Raw genomic sequence first — 27248 nt, forward strand, 5'->3', positions numbered from 1 at the left:
TATTTGTGACTTTGCACTGGAAGTGTGGGTGTTTATGTATCTTTATCTTCCTAAGCATCCAGCAGGTTTTTGGGAAGGTCGTCGGAGTGAAGCGAAGGTTTAGACGTGTTGCCGAATATGAGTCCGAAATGCTCCGGTAGGAATTCAAGAGGTTGATAAGTGCAATACAAACCTAGGGGACATTTTATTTTTCAAATACTTTACAGAACAAAAATTAAATATCCAAACAAAACAAATATTCAAATGTTCAGTATTTAAAGTATTTGAAAAACAAAATTTTGTATGGAAAATCTTCAAGTCCAAGGTGTGGAAATGAAAATATCTAGCATCAATACTGCGGGCCATTTTTTTCTCAACGGAATATCATAGAGAGTAAAATTTTGCATATGTGGTTTTCCTTGCATGCAAAAATGTGCTCCAGAACAATTTTTTTGTACGGTTTTTGCAACAATTTTAAAAATAGAAATTTATTTCACAGAAATAAAAAATTTGCTCTTAAAGACTTTTTAATTACAAGCAAATTGGTGTTGGAATTGTCGGTAAAAGTCTAGTTGAGGGGTCGACTGCTAATACGCTACCGAAAATATCGAGAGAGGTGTCAAAAGACGCGTATTGACCAACAACAACAATAATCCGAAGGCGGAAAGAAAAAGTTTATCTCTGCCGGGAGATATTTGCAGTTGAAGTTGGCTATTTTCATGTGGTTGTTGTAATGTTGTTGTACCCACAAAAAATATGTAAACATAAGTGTTTTGCGCGGATATAGTTTTGGTCTCCAAACCGGTGTTGGACCCACCCAGGGAAATTTTTTATAAGCGCGGCCCAACGCCGCCAATGCACAAAGGTGTTCTGCGCAAAAATACTATCGATACCACCCCCGGTTTCGAGCTCTGTGATGTGGGCACCTACATGTGCGAGTAATAAAAAAACCATATCTCATACGTTTGTCCACCGTTTGTCCATGTTTGTCCAGGAAAAATTTTCGTTTGTCCACCTGTTGTTAAAAAGTTATAAAAAAAATTTTTTTTTTTTCGAAAAAACCCCTAGCCTGGCTTTCACTCCACCCACGATGTTTTTTTTTTTTTTTTGAAATAACTTTTTAACAAAAGATGCACAAACGAACATTTTTCCTGGACAAACATGGACAAACGACGGACATACGATTTAGCAAAATAATGCGAAAAAAAAATTTTTTTGTTATAACTTTTTAACAAAAGGTGGACAAACGAAAATTTTTCCTGGACAAACGAATGAGATATGGTTTTTTTAATTACTCGCACATGTAGCTGCCAACTTTGCAGAGCTTCGGTTTCGGAGTGACCCGCGGGTCATTTTTCGGTTTTTGTTTAATATCTTTTGAACGAGTTAAAATTTTTATTTTCCGTCGGGTTATTAATACTGAGGTCAATACGCGTCGGTTGACACCTCTCTCGATATTTTTGGTAGCGTATTAGCAATTGAACCCTCAACTAGACTTTTACCGAATTGTCAAAATCGGTGGAGCCTATCGGCTGCTATTCAACTTTAAAAGATAAAGGATAAAGCAGATTCAAATGGCGATAATTAAGGATAAAGTATTTTCTGGAAAAATCGAAGACGAGCATTTGTTTGTATTATCGATAGCTATCAAATAATATCTTTCTTGCTCAAAAATAAATTATGACGTTTTTCGGTGATCACTTTCAGAAATTTTCCCCTATGTCTTTAAACATAACATTTATTTACATTGTTATTATTACATTGTTTTGTTAAAATTATATAAGTATGAAATGTACACACCCAGTGTTGATAAAAGTACCAAACAAAAAATACAAAAAGTATTTAAAAACAGAATACATACATACTTTCGAAAATACTTTGAAATCGAAAGCTTACATTTTGGTATTATTAAGCGCTGTACGCAGATCAAAAGCAAACATTCAAGAAAGATTGTGCGTTTTTCTTGAGCATGAAAATAGCAGTAGGCAAAAAATTTTGGCATTTCACGGTGCATGACAATTTATACATGAATACCGCTTTTATAAAAATAAAACAAAATTTATTTCCCCCCTCCCCCCCCAGCCAAGCTCACGATCCGCCACTGTATATACCCGACAAAGGACCATCAACATCGATAACACTCCCCAAAAATTTCGGGGAGTGTTGTTGTTGTTGTAGCAGTGCTTCACCCCATCCAATAGGTGCGACCCATCATAAATTGTCATCAATATCCTCTAACGGGGGTGCAAAGAAACTTACTGTTTCAACAGGGGAGTACCATAATGGGTGGCGTTCTAGAGGCGTTGGTACTACAATACAATTGAAGAGATGGTTGGTGTCATGTGGGGACACATTGCAAGCAGGACATGCATTTTGTAGTTAGGTTAGGTTTGGTGGTAGCTACCCTGATAGGGGAAGCTGACTTGGACAACATGAAGTTCCGTTGTGATACCACATACATTTTGTATGTCGGGGTTGATTCTGGATATGTAAGAGTTTAACCTGTTACAGTACCCAGATCAAAGTTCAGCTAGAGTGACGCGCGTTTCCCTAGGGAGAGAGCGTTCCTCCTCTGCTAGTTCTGTGTATTTTTATTTAAGTAATAGCATAGAGGTGTAGCCTCATCAATCAGATCTCAATCTGTTGGGATGCCAAGGTTTCTGGGTATTCAACAGAAACTTTTTGGTTAGCATTTCATTTCTCTCCCTAATGGGAAGTAGATGGCGTTCTGGGGACATAATAAGACCCGTAGCGGTTCTTTGGCAGGCCTTTATTTTCTTCCAGTGAATAACCTGTAGGCTTGGCGACCATATCGGGGACGCCTAACATGCAATCGGCCGGCCAATTGCTTTGTAAGTAAGTGGTAATGAGCGTTTCTTTATCTTTACCCCAAGTGCTGACGGCAAGAGATTTAAGGATTTAATTACGGCTATGGATTTTCGGTACAATTGCGGCTGCATGCTCTCCAAAATGTAGATCCTGATCGAACGCTTTGGAGAGCTTGCAGCCGCAATTGTACCGAGGAATGACTTTGTCGTTAATACAACAACAACAGCATGCCCCGGTATAAGGACCATATGATACTAGCTCGACTGCCGCGGGAACGATTTATTTGACCCATCGGACCTTTGGGTCTGTGTAGTTTAGTCGGGCCTTACGACAGACATGTCTTACCACGGGTAATATTATAAGCCACTTAAGCCGTCAGAGGTTTAACAGTACCTCAGCCTCATTCCAAACTTGGAGCGATCGCTAAAGTCTTCTAATATAAGTCCTAGGAATCTGGCAGTTTCACCGAAGATGGACCACAGTGAAGTATTTTATAAGAGCTTGTTCCGCAGAATTCACAGCGAAAGGACAAGTTTGAAGGAAGTCCTGTTCAGGGGTAAAGTAGCCCAGGGACTGATAAAAAGGAATAACTTGGAATGCTGTCGTCGTCTTGAAGATTTCCTTCAGACATTCATTGATGTACATTTTCCATCGAGAAATGACGCTGAAGAGCGGAATGGCGGTCATTAGACTCAGGTCACGATCCGGGAAATGCCAGAATTGGTGACTGATACCATGATAAAATAATCGGTGAAGTCTTTATTCAATTTTAAATCTATGGTATTCCCTGCCATATTACAACGTCGTGAAATATATCATAACGCGATGATACAAGCATAATACTTATTCTTGTGCTGGACTATTTGAAAACTGCTCGAATCGTTTCGTTTTCCTATCAAAAATGTAAAAGGACTTGTTGTGGCTCTTAACAATGTCTCGTGTACATCGATCCATGACTAGTTTGATCGGCTGTATGATGAGTTGCGGCAAGATTACTTCCCTATTAGGACTATATGTGAACACGGGTAATAAACCTTTTGCTCGAAGGTGATGAATGGTGTGACTTAGGGGATATGTATGTATATATCTGACGTCGTGTTACCACAACGCCGAAATAAGCGATCCGGGTTTGTTTACCGAGGCAATATAATATGCAGTGGCAAATGCTGACGATATTAATGTTATCGGCCGTAAGTTCCGCTTACTACAAACTGGAAAAAGCGCAAAAGAAGAGGTTTGATGGTGAATGAGGACAAAACGAAGTACCTGCTGTCATCGAGCAAAGAGTCAGCGCACATGCGCCTTGGCAACCACGCCACTGTCGCCAGCCATAATTTCGATATAGTAAAAAACTTCGTTTAATTGGGTACCAGCATTAAGCCAAACAACAATCACACCCTTGAAATCCAGCGAAGAATCACTCTTGCCAATAAATGCTACTATAAGGCGCGATAACCTCCGAAGAGGTTTTAGGCCGAGCTTCTCTTCCAATTTGTGTCGTGCTCCTTTTTTTCCTACAAATTGGTGGAACAAGACCTATATGTTTTATGCCGTGTCCGAACGGCATCTGCACGGCATATGAGTTTTCACTGAGAGCTTTTCATGGCAGAAATACACTCGGAGTGCTTGCCAAACACTGCCGAGGGGCGACCCCGCTTCTAATTGAAAAAACTTGTTTCTAAAATGTTGATGTTGCTTCCCGGGATGTGAACCCAGATCTTCGGTGTGGATGGCGGAGCATGCTGCCATCACACCACGGCGGCCGCCAGAGTAGAGTAAGTAGGCAATTGAAAAGTAAAGTCCTTTCTCGCCAATTGAATATATGGTGCAGAAGCACGGACCGTAACAACATCAGAGGAGGTGGATCTAGGAGTGTTCTAGAGAAACGTTCTTCGAAAGATTTACGGACCTCTACACGTTGACGACGGCGAGTACAAAAGAAGTTTTGATCATGAGCTGTTGTTGTTGTTTTAAGTAGTACGAGCTTTACGCATACTTAAACGTATTCTAGCGAATTAAAACACAGCGGTTACGGTGGCTAGGCATGTTATGCGAATGAAAGATGATGCGACCGGAGGAAGAACCCCCAGCGGGTAAGAATATATCCGCGGTAGGTATGCCTGTCGTAAGAGGCAACTAAAATACCAGATTCAAGGGGTGTGTAGCGCAACCCTTCAGGTTGCCAGCGCAATATATAGCTTCTCCAAACCTAATTGTGAACCTCACCTATCCGCGGCGAATCCTGTTTCACTAACAGAAGAGGCTCTGTCTCCTCATGGAACTTGGGGGGTGGGGAGGGAGGGGATGGCCTGAAGGTTTAATGTGGCCACATAAATCGTTCCCGAGATGTCGGGCTAGCACCTTAATGGTGCTGTGGTACCGGAGCGTGCCGGATCTGTATCCGGCAAAGGACCATCACATCGATAACACTCCCCAAAGCCTTCGGGGAGCAACCTTATCGCTACAACAACAACAACCGGAGGAAGAGGGCGACCCCACTTCATTGGAAGGAACAGGTGGAAAACGATTTAAATTCACTTGGTGCTACTAATTGACACCAGCTACCACAGCGAAGAAGCAACTGGTGTGCCTTGTTGTAAGGCCATAACCGTTTAAAGGGTTAATCACCAATTAAGTAACAAGATCCCTTATCGGGCCAGCTCTAAGTTAAGAGAGATAACCCTGCAGGAGGAACACAATTCAAGATATCTAGGAATCACAATGTGGAGAAGAGGTTAGGTTGAACTAGCCGGTCCATGAGGACCTCACATAGGCTGAATGAGTCCTTAGGGTTAGGTTAGGTTTGGTTGAACTGGCCGGTCCATGAGGACCTCATATAGACTGATTGAGTCCGTAGTGTTACCAGAAGTTTGTTTTAACGACCAAACTGAAAACCCTTATCAAAAAACAGGACCTATGTTATAAAATAACTCCGCCCTCTTGGCAAATACTAGAAGCTTCCTAGGACTTAAGCCACTTGCTGCTTCTAGATCTGACAGCTGTATCACTCCTAAGCTGGAGTCATAGCCTGGCAAGCGCAGGGCACGAGCACAGAACGTCCTCCAACCCGCACTTCCTACATCTGCTATCACTGACCAAGCCTAATTTAAAGTCATTTGACGCCAGAAGGCAGTGTCCAGTCAGAATATCCGTCATGTCCTCTCTTTTTAATGATAGAAGCAACTTTGTTAGTCTAAGGTTGTAAGATCTACACATAATCTTCGACACTTTACAGCCCCGCGCTTGAACCCACGCATTTTCCGCTTGGTCGATCATGTGCACCTCTCGCCTTCGCTTAATCTCGGCCAGTCTAATTGGGTCGTCTACGGAGCAAGCTTCAAGGGATGCGCCCTTTTTAGCTAGTTCTCTAAGGCACATTACGCATGTAAAGGGTGTGCTGGATTGTACGTAGTTAGGGCCTGTCGCGATCCCACTCTCATAGAAAAACCTTTGGTGTGGAAGCTTCTTTTGAAAGCCTCGACGAATTTATTATCTATGGGATTAGGCACTGGTCCAAATACAAGGTGCTCCCATTACTTGGTCCGTTTGTGCGAGTTTCCTTGTTTCGGGATTGAAGTCCTTAATTTGGAAATCTTTATGGTTGTTGCTCTGTAACCGCAAAAACACTCCCCGAAATAAGTAGGCTCCGGTACTAGCACCTTCTGGTAGCTCGACTGTCTCGCGAACGATTTTTAGACTCATCGAACCCACGGGTTTGGGGATATTAGGCCACTCTCATCACAGGCATACCTACCGCGAGAATACTGTAAGCCTTTTAATTCGCTGCGGTGAAATGCACTGAGGCTACACATGCGCCTTAAGAAATATGACCGCACTTCTGCTTTCTGTAGTTGTTGTAGCAAGCTTCTGTTTCTTTTATTTATTTGGCAGGTTGTTATTTTATTAAAAGGAAACGCTCTCTCCCCCAAAGACAGTTTGGCAAATTTCAACTCGTCCGCTCCAGTTGTTGTTATTGTAGCGATAAGGACACTCCCCGAAGGCCTTGGGGAGTGGTATCGATGTTGACGGTCCTTTGCCGGATGCAAATCCGGTACGTTCCGGTAAAAAGCACCATAAAGGTACTAGCTCAACCATCTCGGGAACATAAAACATTCTCGGACATACCGTAATCCCACCCCTAGATCCTTCAGGAGTTTGCGGACGTCAGAGCCTCGGCTGTTAATGAAACAGGATTCGCCACGGTAGGTGAGCTTGACAATTGGGTTGGAGAACCTATATATTGCGCCGGCAACCCCTTGAGAGGGCTGCGCTACACAACCCCTTGAATCAATTTAGTATTTTAGTCGCCTCTTACGACAGGCATACATACCGCGTGTATACTTTAAGCCGTCTAATCCGCTCCAGTATTAATAGTTTCTTGTACTAGCCGAACTGCAGGGGGATGATCCACCGAACCTTCCGGTAGTCTCACCTTGCATCTCTCCTCTAAAAAGATTTTGGGTATTAAAGGTACTAATGATAGTAATGAGGAAAGTAAGCAACGTTAGCAACCGCAAATATATATATTTGAAGCAGAGGAGACAGAAAACGGTTATAAATACCGTGATGTCTGATGAATTGGAAGTAACCATAGGGTTACCACAAGGCTCAGTTTTGGCACCAATACTGTTCTTAATTTATATTAATGATATAGTTAACGCAATTGAAGGTTGTGAAATTAAACTATTCGCTGATGATGCATTAATAATGATTAGTGAGAATAATATTAATTCTGCACTTTCTAAAATACAACATGAACTGAATAACCTGTATAAATGGTTGTGCGGAAATAGACTGAAACTTAATATAAATAAAACGAAATTTATGATAATAACAAGGAGGAACGTTAATGAGGATATAATTGGTTTAAAAATCAATGATGAAAGCATACAAAAAGTTGACAGTATAAAATATTTGGGAATTATAATTGATAACAAACTCAAGTTTGAAGAACATATAAACTACACAGTCCAGAAAGTTGCGAAAAAAATTGGGGTTATGCAGAGAACATCCAAATATATTCAAAAAAAGTACAAAATAATTATATATAAGTCCATTATAGAACCGCACTTTGTAAACTGCCCATCTATTCTATTCATTGTGTCAGACAAAGAAATAGATAAACTTCAAAAGATGCAAAACAGATGTATGAGATGTATTCTTAAAAAACCTAGAGATACTCGTACGGCTGATATGCTGAGAAGTTTGAACTGGTTAAGTGTCAAGCAAAAGATTTTTTTTCACGCTATGAAGTTTATATTTAATATTAAAAGTGAAAATGTACCTGAATATCTAAGTAAAAACGTAGTATTAGTTAAGCAAACACATAACATTAATACAAGGAATAAACACAATTTCAAACTGCCTTTAGTCAGAACTGAAATAGATCAGCAAAATATTTTTTATAAAGGTCTAAAAAGTTTCAATGAACTGCCTATAGATATAAAAAGTTGTAATGAAATCGTAGCTTTTAAAGCAAAACTTTATGAATATTGTAAAACCTTAGCAATAAGATAGTAAATTGTAATATAATTAGGCTTTTTTGCCGTAATAAATAAATGAAATGAAATGTTTTTTTCCACCCAGTCCAATTTACCGCCAAAGTCGGGTGTTACCATATTATCGCGATAGCTTTTTCCTGTAGCGGTAAACGCACACCCAGTTGTTGTTGTTGTATTAACGATAAGGACACTCCCCGAAGGCTTTGGGGAGTGTTGTCGATGTTGATGATCCTTTGCCGGATATAGATCCCTTACAGGGACATTCGTGTGATCTTTTTGCATAAATAAACCATACGTTCATAATTTTTTACTTAAATAATATATTCTTAAGTATCCTGATTGCAGAGCAATTCCAAGTCTATAGATGTTATACACAAATGTACTATGAATTAAAAAATGACTGAGCCGTACAATAATTAGCGCTTATTGAACCGAACGGAGAGTTTCCCCAATAAATCGTTTGCATCATTGTTGCCTTCAATTTGTATCAGCTTTTCGTTTTCGCAATAGGAGCAGTTGGATTTTCACCTTTGTAAAAATCTTTAAGCAACGCCATTGCTTCATCCGCGCAAATACCACCACGCACTTGAGTCTGGCCATTTATTTTGTTCGTTGCAAATGGCACACCTACTAGAGTTTTACCTCCAAAGCGGTCATTAGCACAACCATAGAGCACTTCCTTAACACCTAAATTGTGTAAAGCTGCTAAACACATTATGCATGGTTCCACTGTAACTACAACTGTCACCTGCGCAAATACGTCATCATATGATAATCCGTACTGTTTGCAATATTCCAAAGATTGATCTATACAAAGAAACTCGGCATGGCGGGTTGCATTCTTGGTGGCATTCACATCATTCCCAGCTCGTGCTATGACTTTATCCGTGCCCTCATTGTTGGTGTAAACAAATACACAACCAACTGGTACTTCCCCTGCTGCTAACACTCGGCGTGCTTCTGCAAATGCTTCGGCCATAAACTGTTCCATTGCAAGTAAGCCTAAGAATAATAACTAAGTTGTTGTTTATGTAAATATTTTAAATTGTACTTACCAAATGGCTTTATGTTATCTTGTGCTGGAATTTTGTTTACAATGAACAGCTGATCACTGATTGTTAGTTATATAAAGGCCCAATTAAGATTCTTTAACCCTAACGCCATAAGTCCTAACCATACCCATATCCATAACCATCTCCAATTTGATCGATTAATGGTGCCTTAACCTAATACGCCAATTACACGGCTCAAGTATCCCTGTGCCAATTACCAATTTGCACAAGGATTTGCCCGGTGTGTGCACTGGTTGCGCTATTTACGCAAAGAACTGCGCTAAAATCAAAACGATTTTGATATTTACGCATGTCTGCAAATATTGCACATGCTTTTATCTTCGTGTGTGGTGAATGTTTCTCAGTTAACCTCTGGTTTCTGATAATATAACATCAGTAAATATTGCTTAAAAATGTTAATATTGAAGGCGTAAGGACCATATCTAGCTTGTAACTGGAATTCAAACAAATTCAATAATACATGTGGGACGGCAGCACCGTAGCGGACGACGGACTACCTAATTCATACCTTTAAATACAACCCTGACAAGCTTTACCGAACTCGACGAAACGCAAGTAGACAGGACAACGAATAGATTTTTAAAGTCAGTCGTTAACCGGTCGTTGTAAAGTTAATACGCTAAATACGAATGTAATAATCTCATTTAACATACATATTATCAATAAACTTTAATTAAAATACTACTTAGTTTAAGCAATTACCAATGTAACTTTTGTTTAAATGAATAAATAAACTAAACCGAGTGAATACTCTACATACATAATAATTTTTTATACAATTATAACACATGTTTCATTTGTTGCGCTAGTTGAAAAATGAATATTGCGCAATGCTGCAATGAGTTAAGCTGGTCTTGCCATTAAAAAATATATAATATAAATAAAATGGAAAATAAACGCTTCTGGTGCGAGTTTTTCCACTTATACCGTGAATTACCAGCACTGTGGAAAATAAAGAGTGGTTTTTTATACAATTAAAACACATGTTAAATTTGTAGCGCTACTTTAAAAATTAATATTGCGCAGTGTTTTTAGCCGTGTATGTCAAAATTTTCATTTGCACAAATTTCGCAGTTTTATATTTGCGCATGGCTTTTGTGTCATGTATGGGCCGTCTAAAAATAGTGAAAATTTCATGAAAATGAAGAAAACGCAAAAAATTACAAACATATTCCACAAAAAAAAAACAAGTCTCTTAATCATAACGTATCCAAAAAACGAATAAAATCTGCAAAAAGTTATTAAATTCATTAACTCAAATATTTTTAGGTTATGGATATGGCGAGAAACCTAAAAGCAATTGGTTGTCTATATGGTTATGGCGTTAGCGTTATGGTATGGCACTATTAATCGATTACCTTGATTTCCATAAGATAGGTTCGGTCAGCTGTTTTATCTGGTTATGGTTTTATGGTTATTTTGTATATGTATATTTAGGCCCCTATTATGAGCATTATTCGATCTTCGCTGGCTATCGAACATCGAAAATCGAATTTGAAATTGGTATTATGACAACTCATCTATGTCGAAATTTTCGTTGTGTGTCTAATTTTCAAGCGAATAGAAATTTGTTGTCGATGCTGTATCGAATAGAAAACGAATTGTTTAAAATGTAAGTTTTTTGTATTTATGTTCTGCTTTTTTACTACCTACTAGTAATTTTAAACTATTTGAATTAATTTTATATAGGTCCAAGGTCGTGAGTACAAAACAACAGCTTGAAAGACTGGTTTCAATTATGGAATAAAATTCCCATATAGCAAAGGAACTTGCACATTATAGAAATGCAACTTTGCTTGATGCAGCTCAGCCTCCTCGTAATTCAATTTTATCCATCTTTCACAAATAAAATTTTCCAAGACATTCAACACCTCTGATAGTACCACAGACACAGTCGGCTGGGCAAGTCCGAGTGCATTTTCGTTTCCAACGCTCAGTTGGTAGGATCCCTGAGCACAAAATCGGAGAACTGTGGCCAAAACTAAAAAATATTAGGAATAGACTTGGCTCTTGTGCATTGCTGCAGCAGTTCATCTGTACTGGACAACAAGTCCATGAACGCTTCTTTGGACAGTCTGAAATTTTGAGAAAATCTATAAACAAAACTTATAATTTCATCAATTTAACAACTTATTTAGAAAGCTACACTTACGGGGTGGAATTCATTTCCAAAGGATTTGAAGCATCTCACCTGTCTTCTACTTCTGGCTAGCTCCAGTAAGCTTTCCTCTTCATCTGACGAATCATCAAACCACAATTCCGTTGTAGTCATACTTTTATTTTTAATATTTGCATTTAATAACTAGTTCTGCTTTTGTTTATTTTATTTTATTTGACAGAGTATTGGAAATGTGCTATTGTGAACTTTTGAATTTATCGAAATTCACAATAACGCTTGCCTTCATCGAACGCGCGTCGTAATACCGAATGAAAATTCGTTCGATCAGCTCTTTCGACCACAGTCGAAGATCGAATTTGTCTCATAATAGGGACCTTACTCAGTTTATTTAATATGAGCGAATATGAACATTTCAATATAAAATGTGTTGAGTTAATACTAAAGAATAAAAAAGAACAAAAAAGAATAAGCAAAAACAGAGTTGCCAAAATGATAGTAAATTTATTCAGTGTGTGGCGTTACCACTTCGTTTCATACATAACATTTTTCCTTCCTCTGCAGGAGTTAAGGTGAGAATGGAACTCTCGGTTTCCTTTGTCTGGTCGACCGCCGAGGGGCTGCCGGCGTCTCGCTTAGTTCCGGCTCTCTTTCCGGTGTCGCCTGCCGTGCTGGTGTTGAATGCGATGGCGGTGTATCGTCCTGTATTATTGTAGTGTTGGGAGTAGAGAACCCTTCCAAATCTTCTTCTGATCCCAATGATATATTTTGTGGTGATTCTATGGTTGCTTCGACTTCTTCGTGGTTTTCTACTATACTCGATGCAGCTGTGCCGTTCTCTTTAGCTGCAACCCTCGTTTCATGATGATTCACTTCCGGTGTTGCTTTATCGGGGCCCGCGTGTGACTTCCGTATTTGGTCTACATGTGTTTTTATCATTTTCCCATTGAATTGTATTTGATAGTGAAGATCTCCTAGACGGGCGTGTATTGTTCCTTTGAGCCACTTAGCAATTCGCGGGTTACCCGACAGGAAGTATACGTTTTGATTTACCTTGAACTCTTTTCCCTTTGTCTTGAGATGCATGTATTGTTTTTCCTCTACTTTCCTCGAGATTTCCTCTGGTCGAATCAAGTCCAATCGTGTTCGTAGCTGTCGCCCCATAAACAATAGTGCTGACGAGGTGCTTGTTGTCGAATGTGGTGCATTTTTGTACTGTCTCAAGAATTCGTTTATGTTTTCCTGCAAAGAACTATTCGTGGTACCCATTGCTTTCAATGCGTTCTTGACCGTCTGTACGCTTCGCTCTGCTTGTCCATTAGTTGCCGGGTGATACGGTGCTGAGTATTTCTGATATTTAACACCGACTGTAGTCAGGAAGTTGTTAAATTCCGCGGACGTGAAATTTGTTCCATTATCAGATACAACCGTTTGAGGAACGCCATAAGCCGCAAATACGTCGTCCAGCAAAGTAATTGTCGCGGCCGCCGTAATTGATTTAGTGATTTTCACCTCTAACCACTTGCTATACGCATCCGAGATTATCAGTAGCATTGCTCCTTCGAACGGCCCCGCATAGTCAATAAGAATGCGTTCCCACGATCCCTTGGGATACTCGCAATGATGATCGCCACTTTTCCCGGGTTTGTTTGCCTGTTTTGCACATGATTCGCATTTGTTCGCCATGTTCTCGATATCATTGTCAATGCCCGGCCAGTATATGAAAGAGCGGGCGATTCCTTTCATCTTGACAATCCCTATGTGTGATGTGTGTAAATTGTCAAGCAGTTTGGCTCTGTACTTTGGTGGAATGACGACGCGATGCTCGAACATCAAACATCCTGACGATAGCTTGTAACTCACTTCTGGGGACTTGTATCCTGTTCTCTTCAATCATTGACCTGTTTCCAGCAGTTTAATTATTTTACCCAGTCGCTCGTCTTTTCTGGATTCGTTTGCAATTTTGTCGGATCTTAATGGTAATTGGTTGATTTGGCGAATCACAAAGATGTCGAACTCGTCGCATTCGTCTGGATTATCCGTATATGCCTGCCGCACATGTCCCACCTGTAATGGTTGCTGTCGTAGAGGGTGGGCCCGTGAAAGATAGTCGGCGTTAGCGTTTGCCTTTGAATTTTTATACACCACTTCGAAATCGAATCTACTCAAAAAGTCTGCGTAATTAGCCATTCTGCTAATGCAAAGTACTGGTAGAGACTTGTCTGGTTGTAAAATTTGTGACAACGGTTTATGATCTGTGATTAGCGTGAAATGACGCGCGTACAAATATTTGAAAAATTTCTGAACTGCCCATACTATTGCCAGTGCTTCTTTGTCCATCTGTGGGTATCGCTGTTCTGCAGTATTCAGTGTTCGACTTGCGTATGCAATGGGTCGTTCAGTTCCGTTCTCTAAGCGATGTGATAGTAACGCTCCCAACCCTGTTTGACTCGCGTCCGTCGCTAGTAGAACCGGTAGTGCCGGGTTGTAGGGTATCAAGACTTGTGGAGAAACCAGAACCTGTTTTAGATACTCAAAGGCTGAATTTGCCTCTTTGGACCAGTGAAATTTTTCGCTTTTCAGCATATCGCGCAATGGTCGCGCTCTCGTCGCCAGGTCTGGGATAAATGCACTATAGTAAGTAGCTTTTCCTAAAAACAGCTGTAGCTCCTCCACATTCGTTGGTTTGGGGCTATTCAGTACAGCTTCAATGTGTTTGTCAGATTTATGCACCCCCTGTGCGTCGATGCGATGGCCTAAAAACTCCACCGATGGAGTAGCAAAAACACACTTTGACTTATTTAAGCGTAGACCATTGCATTTGATGCGATTTAGCGTTGTCGCCAAAACCCTCAGCAGCTCTTAACCAAGATGTCATCAAAGAAATTTAAAACGTTCGGCACTCCTTGCAGGAGCGTCTCCATTTTTCTTTGCCAAATAGCTGGAATATTTGCTGCCCCATATACCGCACGAGTCGGTCGTACTAGTCCGTGTGTAGCTGTGTTTAATGTCAAAACATGTGAGAAATCATCGTCGATCGTAAGGTGTGTATATGCGTCCGTTATATCCAAGTGACAAAATATCGCCGCTTTTTTCATTTTATTGAACAAGTCTTCCGCTTTAGGAATCGGATGTTCGTCAATAATCATTCTTGGATTAACCGTTGGCTTGTAATTGCCAGTGATGCGAATATCTCCATTTTTTTTAGCGACTACATGTGTTGCTGAAGCCCATTCCGAATGCTCTACTCTCACGTAAAAGCCAGACTGGATTTTGCGATCTATTTCCTTGGCATACGCCTCTCTCAATGCCATTGGTATTTCGCGTGCTCGTGCGAACACTGGTGTGGCTCCCGCCTTCAGCTTCACTTTTGCAGGCGGCCCTCTCAACTTACCCGCTGTCGTGTCAAAGACTTCTTCGTAACTTGCAAGGAGATGTTGCAGCCGTTCTCGTTGATTTTCTGAAAGTTTTGGCGCGGTTGAACTTATAGAGTTAATTTGCCTGGTTGACGAAAATAGCTCCGAAAAGTTAATTTCACGTGCGAATTGTGAGATCCATTCTCTGCCGCAAAGTGTATCGAAATCTTCTTGGACAACATACAGATTCAGGCGCCGCTTAGTCCTCCCCATTGATGCGGTTACTACAACCCTACCCATGCAGTTCACTCTATGCCCTGTGTAGCTTGTAAATCGTCTATCTGTTTTTAATAATCTTAAATTCGGTTTTATAGTGCGAAGAGTTTTATAATTAATAATGGCGCATGGGGCACCCGTATCAAGCTCCATCTGTATTTGCTTTCCATCGATATTTACGTGAAGCATTTTTCTGTCTACTGCTTTACATACATTAATGATGTTCAGCTGCTGAACTGGTTCGAGCTCATCCTCTGAAATCTGGTCTAGTTTTGCCTTGCACACTTTTGCAATGTGGCTCAATTTTCCACACGAAAAACATTTGGAGCTACTGAATTTGCAGTCTTTTCTGCTGTGTTGTCCCCCACATCCGTAACAATTTGCGGATTTTTCTTTTGGCTTCTTGGTCAACTTTTCAGCATTTGCATTTCTTTTTGTTTTGACTGGTTCGTATCCCAGTTTAAACGTTGGTTCACTTGGTTGTTCCCACTCTGTACACTTCAGATATGTTGTTGCACTTTGTGTTAGTTCGATTGTGTGCGCAATTTCGTATGCCTCCGTAAAATTGTTTGGTTTTTTACTTATAACCTCATTGCAAATATAGCGTGACTCCACGCCATACAGTAACTGCTCTGTTTACATCCTATCCAAAAAGTCGCCATATTCACAATATGCAGCGCCCTTTTTTAAACGAAGTGCGTACTCGGCAATCGATTCGCCTTTTTCTTGCTTACTTTGTCTAAATTTGATACTTTCAGCATACTTGTTCCGTGAGCCATCAAAATGGCGAATTAACACGGTTTTATTTCATTGTATTTCAGCGAGTCAGGCGTCTTTGGGCTAACAAGTATTTTTAGTGCGGCGTTCAGCTTCTGCTCTGCTGGAACTTTGCTCAGCTGTAAGGCTCAATCTACGCGTGTGAAAAAATCCTGCACTGAGGATTTGTCTTCTGACTTGTATTCTGCAATACTAAACGGTGGCGGTTTGGTTGCTGCCCGCTGATTTGCATTTGCCCCAGCACTGTGGGACGCCCCCTCTACAGCCTCGCGAATTGACCCTGCCAATGCATCCATCAACCTCTTCAAATCTTCCGGTGTGAGGCTCATCTTTTTAATCCCACTTTTGACACCACTTTTGTATATGTATATTTACTCAGTTTATTTAATATGAGCGAATATGGACATTTCAATATAAAATGTGTTGAGTTAATACTAAAGAATAAAAAAGAACAAAAAAGAATAAGCAAAAACAGAGTTGCCAAAATGATAGTAAATTTATTCAGTGTGTGGCGTTACCACTTCCTTTCATACATAACAGGTTATGTCACCATTTATTGGCCCTTAAAGCTGGAGTCATTGGTGACGTTTGTCGTATCGCTGTAGTCGTATCCCTAACGTAATCAGCTGTTTATCGTTACGACGGTAAACCAAAACCCAATTGGTTGGCTACGATATGGTTACGACCTTAGCGGCACCAATAATCGATTGCATTGATTCTCATAAGGTTGGTCGAATCAGCTGTTAAAAGGTTACCGATACGGTTACCGATAAAGCACCAATGTCTCCAGCTTAAGGGAAGTATAATGAAGAAAATTGTGGTAACACTTATATCAGCAAAGATTTCAACCCAACACCGAGAAAAATCAGCAGTTGAAAGCACCCAAAATTATGCGATAGATTTTGGGGTGATTAATTTCAAAGTTTAAATTTTTCCCAAATCAAACCCCTTTTAAATGCTGCAATTAAAGGATGAAGAGTAATTTTTTGTAAAAAAGTATTTTCAAAAAAACCGAAAATTTCCCCGGACCGCTTCTAAACTGTGGGTTAGATGCATAGTATGTTTGCGCAGAACACCTTTTTGCATGGCAGCCTACGCTCGCGCTTTCAAAAAAAATGCCCTCGCCAATGCACAAATTTGTATCATAGAACCAGACGAAAGAGACTTTCCCTCAGCGGGTTAGGGGGCTTAGAATATACAATCTCTAGGTACGCGATTAAAATAACAAATTGATTCAAGGGGTTTCCAGCGCAATATATAGCTTCTGCAACCCAATTGTCAACCTCACCTACCCGTTGCGAATCCTGTATCATTAACAGTAGAGGTTCTGGCGAACCCGAACTCCTGATGGATCTAGGGTGGGAGGGAGGTAAGGCCGAGAAGGTTCCATGTGGTCATAACAAATCGTTCACGAGATGGTCGGGCTAGTACCTCTATGGTGATTGTTACTGGAACGTACCGGATCTGCATCCGGGAAAGGACAATCAGCACCGATAATACTCCCCAAGGCCTTCGGGAGTGTCCTTATCGCTACAACAACAACAACAACGAAGAAAACTTACAAGCCCAAGTCTTTTAGCTACAATCAGGAAGTCATCAAAGGACATCATAGCCTCTATCGAAATAGCTTTCTAGACTTTTTACTTTTCAATGTATCTCAAACCGCCTAGGCATTTACAATACAATACAACCCAAATAAAATTGGTCGGATTTGGCCAAAGTATTCTCATAACGTTCGTACCTCAATTGAGAAAGTAAAATTTAAAAAATAACACATTTTATGTATTAAAAAATCACATCAAAGGCTACTCAACATAGTCCTTTAAATCTTTGTACTTACAGTTTATACTGAATGAATATGTAAATATGTAAATGCATATATGCGTGGCCTTATACATATAGGAATGCTACACTTCGCCTCGTATATATTTTACCAAATCCAATTCACATAGAAGCTGTTCTGCCTTTTCCGGCCAATTTTGATTGTTTAATGAACGAGGACTTGGATGAGGTAACTTAAATATTTTTAAAGAATTAGCATGTCGAGAATTTTTGAGCATTCCATTCATATACTCTCCAACAGCTATCACTATTTCCGGCTGTAACAAATCTAGCTCCTGATCAAGTATTTCTAGACACAATTTTCCAATGATCGATTTATAATCACCCTGCGTGGGAAGTTATATTTTGTGATTAATTTGTGACTTCAACTTAAGTACAAAAATACCTTTAATTCACTTGGAGTTATGTTTCGTCCAGCTTTATCGTGGAATATAAGTGGACAAAAATTATGCACAAAACATTGTCGTCCGAATGTAGTTAAGGATCCGCCAGCTAATTTTTTCAGTAGACCCCAAATTCGCACGCCACTTGGCTCTTCTGTAGTGCACTCTAAACCCAGTACAGGACGTTTTGCATGCACACTGGGTGGTTGCTTCACCGCACCTGTTAAGCACATCTCATTACGCACCGTCAAAATGTTACCAAATGGCACCTTTAAAAATATACATAAATAGTAATGTCAATTCTTTACCTTCAATTTCAACTCACTCCAGTTTGTCCCATTCCATTTGGTCCAGGATTCATGCCCACAAATACAACTCGCTTTGGTCCATCCAAAAACTTTTTTAAGTATCCGCAATGTAACTGAGCAGCATATTCTAAGGGATTGTATGTGTGAGTTATATTAGCTGGTACATCGATTTTACGCAAAGCCTCATTTAAGTTGCATTCCAATTTATAAAAGCGCGCCCACAATAAATTTTCCTCTGATGAATCAATACCAGTTTCATTCATATGTCTGGCGACTTCTGTTATGTTATTTGAGACTTCTTCAGACTTGATATCCAATGACAAACAGCGCTTCTTTGGTGCAGCGAACTTTTGTAAGGATTCAAGAGTAAAACAACCATCACCGTTTGATTTGTCAGATGCGCTGGAAAATGTGCACTGAGCCAACTTCCTACGAGACATGCTCAAAAGATTAAGAAAATGCTGTAGCTAGTTTTAGGATATTTTTATGGTACGGCGAGCTCTTCAAAATTGGCGCTGCTTTTAAAATTGTACCCATTGTTTTGACAATGCATAAATCATATCTCCAAACCAGCTGTTATCAAAAACAGCTGTGAAAGATGTACAATAGAATATCGCACTCGCCAAATAGTGCTGCCACCGTTATTCCTATGGTTTTTTGTACCAGAAGGAATGGCTGATAGGCGAATAATCAGAGTCAAAATAAAAAAGTGTAATTTTTATGAGGCCGAAACCCACCAACGCAGGAATGTGTTCTGCAAAAAAAAATAATATGGATACCACCCCGAAGTTTTTGAGGAGTATTACTATTGATGACCCTTTGCTGGATATTGGTCCAGTACTTTTCAGGAAATAACATCATTAAGCCCGACCATCAAGGGAACGAATTGATGTGACCATGTCGAACCTTGTCGGTCTGAAGATTTGTGCCAACCCTTACAACAAAACATGCCTACCGCCAGATTTTTCTAAGCTCCATAGCCCGCTGGGGTGACAGGTAGGGGATAGAGAAGCTACGAATTGCGGTGAAAACAATTTGAATCACACATATTTATTTATTTGAATTATTGATTATGTAAACGTAGTATAAGTATTATGGTCTTATATGACCATGAGTCAATTGTAATATAATAGAACCATTGCTAAAGCAATCCTGTCAATTTGGATAGCTGCCGTTGAGCTGTCAAATTAATAAAGAATGGCGGTCCTCTTTTCCGGACGCCCAACAACGGATCAACATCGTTTTCTTTTAAGCTCCTGAAAAATCGAAGTGCATCCCGAAATAAACACAATAAAATCAACTATTAAAATCAGGATTTTGGTTGTCTTGTGCTGCGACCATTAAACCTCTAAGCGATATCATAATTCCTTTGAACTTGTTATTACCGTTTGTAGGGATGAGACTGGAAAACTCGTATATTGGATTAATAAGAATAACCCTAAAATACATATACCAAAAAATGTACTTCATGTTATGCTGCCACATATATGTAATACTCCTATATTGCTACAAAAGGCTAGGTACATTCTCGAACATCAGAGTGCCGATGTATTGCTGTTTAAACGATTGTTTTTGTCATATATGTAATACTCCTATATTGCTAATAGAAAATGCTCGCAATGTGTTTTGAATTCGAAATCAAAACAAGACAGCCTATACAATTTTTGTGATTGTAGCAGCATAAGTGTGACAAGAAAAAATTTAAATTTAGGTTCATTCGATTATTGAATACAAAAACAAAAACGTTTAAACAGCAATATATCGACACTCTGATGTTTGGGAATGTACGTAGCCTTTTGTAGCAATATAAGAGTATTACATATATGGTTTTTGTATACAATAATCGAATGTACCTAAATTTTTATTTTTTCTTTGTCACACTTCTGCTGCTACAATCAAACACATTTTATAGGCTGTCTTGTTTTGATTTCGAACACATTATATAAGATATTACATATATGTGCTGCCATGAATAAAAAATCACCATTTAACAAATTTTGTTCAAGTTTTGAGAGCCGGTAGCTCTACCAGTAATCCACATTGGTGAATGCTGTTCAAGAAGAAGAAGATGAAATAAAGTTTTGTTTTGCTTATTTTCTGTGGTCACAAATTTCAGTTAAACAAAAACAAATACGCGATGGCTGGTGAAGTTACTGTAGATGCGCTACCATATATCGACCAAGGCTACGATGACATTGGAGTTCGGGAATCGGTATATAAACGTGATAAATGTATCATAACAATGGTATGTGATGATTTTCTTTCCCGCAGGCACTCGCTATGGTCGAGGAGGAGTGCCGGCGATATAGACCTACGAAGAATTATCTAGATCATTTACCGCCATTAAATGCAAATGCTTTCGAAACTAAATTAATGGCAAGTGAATTTGAGCGCATACAAAATCGTCAACCAATGGAGACGTTAAGCATGAAGCGTTATGAGCTGCCACCGCCACCATCTGGCAAATTGTCCGAAGTGAGCGCCTGGCAGGAATCAATTGAAAATTCAATGGCACAATTGGAACACCAATGGGTGCGTTCGATGAATCTGGAATTAATGTTAGAATATGGAATTGAATCATGGAAAGCTTATTTAGAAGTAATATCAGCGCTGCAAGCTAAAACAATAATACAGCTACAAGAATCAAAGAAAAAAATTCAGGATATCAATTGGCAACGAAAACAGGCTCAAACACAAGCTGGCGATAAGTTGAAATCTTTAGAAGCAAATTGGGTACTTTTGGTATCTAAAAACTATGAAATCGAACAAAGGTGTGTAGAATTAGAAGAGGAAATACTAAAGACGCGTATAGAAATTGATAAGTTGAATACGCAAACGCCCAGCAATCTAACCAATGGAGATGCCTAACTGTAGCTTAAGTATGGAGTATGTTTATCTTTACAAGTTTAGGTAATATAAAAAAAAATATAACTTGTTCGAATTGAGAAGTTCTATGGGCTTATGTACCACAACTTTTGCGGTCCCTCATAATCCATGTTCAAAGGCATTCCCCCAGCGGGTTAGGGGTTCAGAATATACCCGCGTAGGGATTCAAGGGGTTGTGTAGCGCAATATATAGCTTCTCCAACCCAATTGTCAACCTCACCTTCGAGCGGCGAATCCCGTTTCACTAACAGACGAGGCTCTGGCGACCCCAAGCTCCTCATGGAACTTGAGGGTGGGGAGGGAGGGATGGCCTGAAGGTTTAATGTGGCCATATAAATCGTTCCCGAGATGGTCGGGCCAGCACCTTAATGGTGCTGTGTTACCGGAGCGTATAGGATCTGTATCCGACAAAGGACCATCACATCGATAACACTCCCCAAAGCCTTCGGGGAGTAACTAATCGCTACAACAACAACAACAACAACATGCCTGTCGTAAGAGCCGACTAAAATACCAGATTCAAGGGCTGAGTAGCGCAACCTTCAGGTTGCCAGCGTAATATAAAGCTTCTCCAAACCCAATTGCCAACCTCATCTATCCGAGGCGAATCCTGTTTCGCTAACAGGCGAGGCTCTGGCGACCCCAAGCTCCTCATGGAACTTGGGGATGGGGAGGGAGGGATGGCCTGAAGGTATAATGTGGCCATATAAATCGTTCCCGAGATGGTCGGGTAAGCACCTTAATGGTACTGTGTTACCGGAGCGTATCGGTTCTGTATCCGGCAAAGGACCATCACATCGATAACACTCCCCAAAGCCTTCGGTGAGTAACCTTATTGCTACAGCAACAGCGTATATCGTCTAGCTATGACTGCTGTTTCGTTATGAATAACCGTTATTAATTTCACACCACCATTATCAAATTGGAATAAGCGACAAATTCACTTTCTTTGAGGTCTGGAAAGATCTTTGGTTTTATTGTATTGTGAAATTTTTTCCACACCTCTGTGTCTGTGTGATTTTTCAGGGAGGCGCAGATCACTCTGGCGCAGCATTGACCTAAAGACTGTAACAGATTAAACACTTACACATTCGGAAATACACCGAACGAAGTTGGACGAGGCTGTTCGGATGCAGGCAAAATAGGTGAAATTATGCGAATATGAGTCCCAATGATACTAATCACTACTACTGGGAATCCTGTTTTAGAGTAAGATACAATTTTTGCTGTTTGGGTTTTAATCCACTTCGCACAAATATACTCCTTAATAATATCTAAAACCAGTCCAACACCAAAATCATTTCCACAGCATTTTTGATAGCTGCCATTAGCAAGGAATCTGAGTGTGGCGCATAATTTTAAAAACTCAACTAAGTTGAGTTGTATACCGTAATAGGGGCATAAAATGCCTTTAGTCAATGTAAGCCATTAAGAGAATTTGGTCACTTTGTACGTAAGAGGGCATTAATCAAAAAGCACCGGATACGACAGCAGATCGCACAAGTATTGAAATACCGCAATGGACAATGTGTTGTTGTTGTTGTAGCAGTGCTTCGCCCCATGCAATAGGTGCGACCGATCACAACCGACGGCACTTTATCGCCAAAGGCGATGGAAATTTTGTCATTATGCTTAGTCTGATTCGATAGGGACTTTACGATGGACCAAAGCTTACCTACATCGGCAGAGAGGTTACAACCGCTTCGGTGCTCCTCCCATTTCGCCCACTTGTGTTCATCCACAAGCAATCTGATGCGTTGGTTTATATGGGGATCGAGCTGTCTTATAAGGTCACGCTCTCTCGCTAAATTTGCGGCCTCCGCCTGAAAGTGAGGCCGAATTTTGGGAATTCTACCGGCGGGAATGAAGCGAGCCGAAGCGGATTCAATGACCTTGCGGAAACCACACTCCCCTTGGCGATCATCAGTAGGGATAGGGAGGGCAGCAAAGCGGTTGTCTGTAAAGGATTTGCATTTGTCCCACTTTCCATTTTTAAAGTTTATGAAAGTGCGTTTTTCTGTGACGATGAAGTCTGCGGTACGGTAGAGCGAAATAAGTATAGTGTGGACAATGTGTATCCAGTTATGTGGCAAATAGAGGTACATAGAAATTCCGCAAAATTAATTTCGAAGTAAATTGCCTTTATTTAAATTAAAACGTTTAATTATAACTTCATCAAATATTAAGGAAAATTAACTGCATCCTGGAAACGGTTCTACCCGATTTTTTCGCAACACAAACTGTATCTTCCGATTCATATCTTCATTGTAGATTGCTTTGCATTTCTCAAAGTTGACGCGACGTCGCACCTAGAAAAAGTTTCATAATGAAATTCTAGCATTAGGCATTAGCATCTTTATAATGATTCTTACTTGGAAAGGTTTCTCATAGAAACGGGTGCGCCTGTACTGATCGAATATTTCCTCTTTGCCCAAAATGCGGTTCAGAAGTCGACAGGCCTGATCGACATTATTGTTTTGCACCATTACTGTACGTGCTAAAAATTTAACGTGTTTCATATTTACTTTTTTGTATTTATTAATTCAATACTGTGACCAAAGGGTAGATATTTATATAAATCATTGCATAGATAAATGGATTTGCAACTCTTTGTTTCTCATCATTGCTTTGTTTCGAGAGAGCGCTGTCAAAATGCACATTTTTTATAACATTTGTCAATGATGCCACTCCAAACAAAAATGAATAGATCTGAAAATGGGGATTTTTGAAATACATTTCGGCGATTATAGTTTCAATCATTTAATAAAATGATAGTCGTAAAATATTTATTTCCTTAAAGTTATTTTAAAATAATACGACTAGTTAGAGTTAAATATAAACAAATCTAAGTAAAACTAACATTTCGATTAAATTAATTAGTCAAATATTGTAACGCATTTATCTCGCAGTGAAAACCATATATTCTTTTGAAATTTCAGTAAATCGGACCTATGATATAATAGTCAACATTATTTAATGGATAGGGTTTATCCTACATGTCTGGCGTTGCAGGTTCTGCGATCAAAATGGACTGGTTGCATCGGGAGTTCATATTTACAAAACCTGTTTTTAGTGATAACTTTTGAATGGGAAATAATATTTACCCTCCGCCTTCGAACTAATAATACTTACACTTAAACAAGTATTTTTATCCTTTTTCCCATAATTTTTGAACGCTATTCTACAGTTGTAGGCATGGTACAATTACCAGGTAGAAGCATTAGCGAAAATGCAACCCTCCCGTGTATTTTGTTGTTGCCGATTGTACATAAACTGTCAATCGTTCTTTCAGTTTCTTCTGTCAAAAGTGATGGAAGAAGAAAAATGTCACATGTAATTTTCGTCAACAAAGCCAAAACAAAAAAAGAAAAAAGTTGGTTTGCTGATGAAGCTGGAGGAAAAAGGCATTTTTAATGGAAAAAAAAGGTAATTAGCTGATTTTTAAATGATATGTATTTAATTTATTGTTATTATTTATTTACATATAGCCGCTGAATCACTTCTTCAACGTTTCCAGCGCATCAACTCTTGGTAATTTTAAACTACAGCATGACACTGATAATATGCGTCCATAAATATCGAGAGAGGTGATAAAAGACGCGCATTGACCTCGAAAACAATAATCAGAAGGCGGAGGTAAATTATTTTGTGTTGGATAAGAGATATTTGCAAAAGAAGTTGAAAATTTTCATGTGCGCGTTGTAATGTTGATGATATTTTGTACCCGATAACAAAATTGTGGACATAAGTGTTTTGCGCAGATATAGTTTTGGTCTCCAAACCGCTGTTGGAGCCACCCCGATTAGTTTTTTATAAGCGCGGCCGAAGGCCGCCAGCGCAAAAATACTATGGATCCCACCCCGGTCTCGAAGCACTCCGGGGTAATTTTTCGGTTTTTTGGAAATATCTTTTGAACGAGCTAAAATTTTTCTTTTCCGCCTTCGGATTATTGTTATTGGATTTGGTGCTGCATGTTATCTTGCACTCAAAGAAATGGAATATGATAAGAAATTTATAGATTTTCTATCGAAACGTTTATATGTATAATGGTGATCCAGAGCAAAGGTATAGTGGTTTATTAAATTTATCATTACTTATGGCCTTAAAAGATGTGGCGTTGTCTAGTGCATCAGCATGTACTTCTGCATCACTGGAACCTACGTGCGATTGGAACTGATGAGGATTTGGCACATAGTTCAATAAGGTATACGAGTTTACCGTACTGAATTGTTTAGTTAATTTGAAAGTAATTTATTGTTAAATTTTTATAGATTTGGTATTGGTTGTTTTACCACCATTGAAGAGGTTGATTATATTACCGATACCTGCATCAAACATGTCGAACGTTTACGTGAAATGTCTACATTATGGGAGATGGTTCTAGAACCAATTGATTTGAAAAATATCCAATGGTCGCAACATTAATTTTGTTTAAGATATATAAATAAGGGACCGCTTTGTATTGTATGCATCTTTTAGTGTATGTATTTATATTCCAAAGCAGTTTAATGTAAAGTGAGATACAACTTTTTAGGAATTATATTGTTCCTACTTTATCTGCCTAAGGTCGTTATTTTGTAGTATCAAAATAATATTGGGAAATGCTATTGCTAAATGTTTTTTGTAGTGGACCTTATTTTCAATACATGTATGTATGAATACTAACGTTACTGTCTCCAAGAGATTTTGAAAATTTGGGATGAGATTGTATATAAAATGCTGAGTTAATAGTATGTTCATGAATAAGTACTGATTTATTTTAAAATTTCATGTATTTTGTAAAGTAAAAATTAAGTAATTCAGTAACCTAATAAATATCGAAGATACATATATACATAATAACGTTTAACGTTGGAAACTCGTCGTGTCGGTATTTGAGGTGCAGATTTCTTTGAAGGATATGTACTCCATGTCTTTAGATGTAATCCTTTTTAATTAAAAAAAGCACGGGTGTGTTGAAAATTTCAAATTAGTCGCTATGCCACAGAACTTTCGGGTTCAGCGCCATTGCATGGTTGTTTTGATCCAATTTTTCTTTTGGCTTCTCTCTTCGGAACCGATTTTGCTTTCGGTTTAATTTTTGGATACTAGTTCGGTTGTAGTACTGACTTCAATTACGGTTCCAGGTTTTCCTTCTGGCTCTAGCCAGGAGGCTTTTGTAGCAATTTCGGCTTTAGGTTGGATCTGGTATCGGTACCTGCTACGGTAAAAGTTCGGCTTGAAATATTTCCGTTTTCATTTCCAGTATTGGTTATACTCCAGTTTTTTTCTTGTCATCATATGGATGATATAAATAATCCAAAAGTAAATCTATAGCATGTAAAACATAATTGTCAAGCAATATTTTCTCTTCGCAAACTGTTTGTGGTCCTGATAAGGGTCGCTTTTCGTAGGTATAATTGTTTAGCATTTTTTTTCTCTTTGTTGACTAGTGGTGGCCCTGATAAGGGCCGTTTTGCGTAAACTTGTATAGTATATTTTCGCTCTTTGTAAACTAATGGTGGCCCTGAAACTAGGGAAGGTTACTGCGTCTGGGTTTCACGACTTATTCGTGGTACATCATGCATATCCGTTTGTGCGCTGCAGCTGTTCCGTACGAAGTATTGACCTTTCGCTCCAACGGTGTCACTTAAAAAAAAGCGAACATGTAGAAGGGACTTTATTATTTATCCTTCGTCCTTCCTTCACGTTGTAGCGGCGAAAGTATTGTCCGATATTTTGGTAGATAACTGTAGGAATGATCGTTGGGGACGATGAGACAACTTCCGCTTTTACAAACTCTTGATTAGCACTGCTAAGTGATACATAAAATTATATTATATTTCTAATCTTACAACATTCAAAAAACAATATTTACATCAAAGACGGTAAATATAGCGATGGAGTGGAGTTGGACATCAAATTTACTCTCTGAGCTCCCAC

The 27248-nt window shown here is 39.3% G+C and overlaps 4 protein-coding genes across 4 annotated transcripts; 1 reads left to right on the plus strand and 3 right to left on the minus strand.

The window, feature by feature from the left end:
* Positions 1–8609: 8609 nt before the first annotated feature.
* On the minus strand, positions 8610–9394 carry LOC137243953 (tRNA-specific adenosine deaminase 2). Its single transcript, XM_067772333.1, has 2 exons — positions 9365–9394; positions 8610–9311 (listed from the first exon to the last, which is right to left on the minus strand). Exon 2 carries the CDS (start codon positions 9298–9300, stop codon positions 8797–8799), a length of 504 nt encoding a protein of 167 aa, XP_067628434.1. The 5' UTR covers positions 9301–9311; positions 9365–9394; the 3' UTR covers positions 8610–8796.
* An 8273-nt stretch (positions 9395–17667) lies between these two features.
* Positions 17668–18992, minus strand: Smug (Single-strand-selective monofunctional uracil-DNA glycosylase). Its single transcript, XM_067761685.1, has 3 exons — positions 18458–18992; positions 18135–18401; positions 17668–18075 (listed from the first exon to the last, which is right to left on the minus strand). Exons 1-3 carry the CDS (start codon positions 18878–18880, stop codon positions 17815–17817), a joined length of 951 nt encoding a protein of 316 aa, XP_067617786.1. The 5' UTR covers positions 18881–18992; the 3' UTR covers positions 17668–17814.
* Positions 18993–20409: 1417 nt separating this feature from the next.
* Positions 20410–21412, plus strand: BCAS2 (BCAS2 pre-mRNA processing factor). The gene is made up of 2 exons (XM_067772344.1): positions 20410–20652; positions 20712–21412. The coding sequence occupies exons 1-2, from the start codon at positions 20578–20580 to the stop codon at positions 21306–21308; spliced, it is 672 nt and encodes a 223-aa protein (XP_067628445.1). The 5' UTR covers positions 20410–20577; the 3' UTR covers positions 21309–21412.
* Positions 21413–23446: 2034 nt separating this feature from the next.
* mRpS21 (mitochondrial ribosomal protein S21) lies at positions 23447–23932 on the minus strand. The gene is made up of 2 exons (XM_067772354.1): positions 23699–23932; positions 23447–23635 (listed from the first exon to the last, which is right to left on the minus strand). The coding sequence occupies exons 1-2, from the start codon at positions 23843–23845 to the stop codon at positions 23519–23521; spliced, it is 264 nt and encodes an 87-aa protein (XP_067628455.1). The 5' UTR covers positions 23846–23932; the 3' UTR covers positions 23447–23518.
* Between the last annotated feature and the right edge of the window lie 3316 nt (positions 23933–27248).

The sequence above is a fragment of the Eurosta solidaginis genome, chromosome 1 (assembly GCF_040869045.1).
Source record: "Eurosta solidaginis isolate ZX-2024a chromosome 1, ASM4086904v1, whole genome shotgun sequence".
NCBI classification, from domain to species: domain Eukaryota; kingdom Metazoa; phylum Arthropoda; class Insecta; order Diptera; family Tephritidae; genus Eurosta; species Eurosta solidaginis.

Excerpts from the sequence above, each read along its gene's own strand:
- LOC137243953 (XM_067772333.1), bottom strand. The coding sequence starts at position 9,300 with ATGGAACAGTTTATGGCCGAAGCATTTGCAGAAGCACGCCGAGTGTTA.
- Smug (XM_067761685.1), bottom strand. The coding sequence starts at position 18,880 with ATGTCTCGTAGGAAGTTGGCTCAGTGCACATTTTCCAGCGCATCTGAC. Across the intron at positions 18,402-18,457 it reads ATGGAATGGGACAAACTGGA|GTGCCATTTGGTAACATTTT; the intron begins GTGAGTTGAAAT and ends ATATTTTTAAAG. Across the intron at positions 18,076-18,134 it reads TAACTCCAAGTGAATTAAAG|GGTGATTATAAATCGATCAT; the intron begins GTATTTTTGTAC and ends CTTCCCACGCAG.
- BCAS2 (XM_067772344.1), top strand. The coding sequence starts at position 20,578 with ATGGCTGGTGAAGTTACTGTAGATGCGCTACCATATATCGACCAAGGC. Across the intron at positions 20,653-20,711 it reads ACATTGGAGTTCGGGAATCG|GCACTCGCTATGGTCGAGGA; the intron begins GTATATAAACGT and ends TCTTTCCCGCAG.
- mRpS21 (XM_067772354.1), bottom strand. The coding sequence starts at position 23,845 with ATGAAACACGTTAAATTTTTAGCACGTACAGTAATGGTGCAAAACAAT. Across the intron at positions 23,636-23,698 it reads TCTATGAGAAACCTTTCCAA|GTGCGACGTCGCGTCAACTT; the intron begins GTAAGAATCATT and ends AACTTTTTCTAG.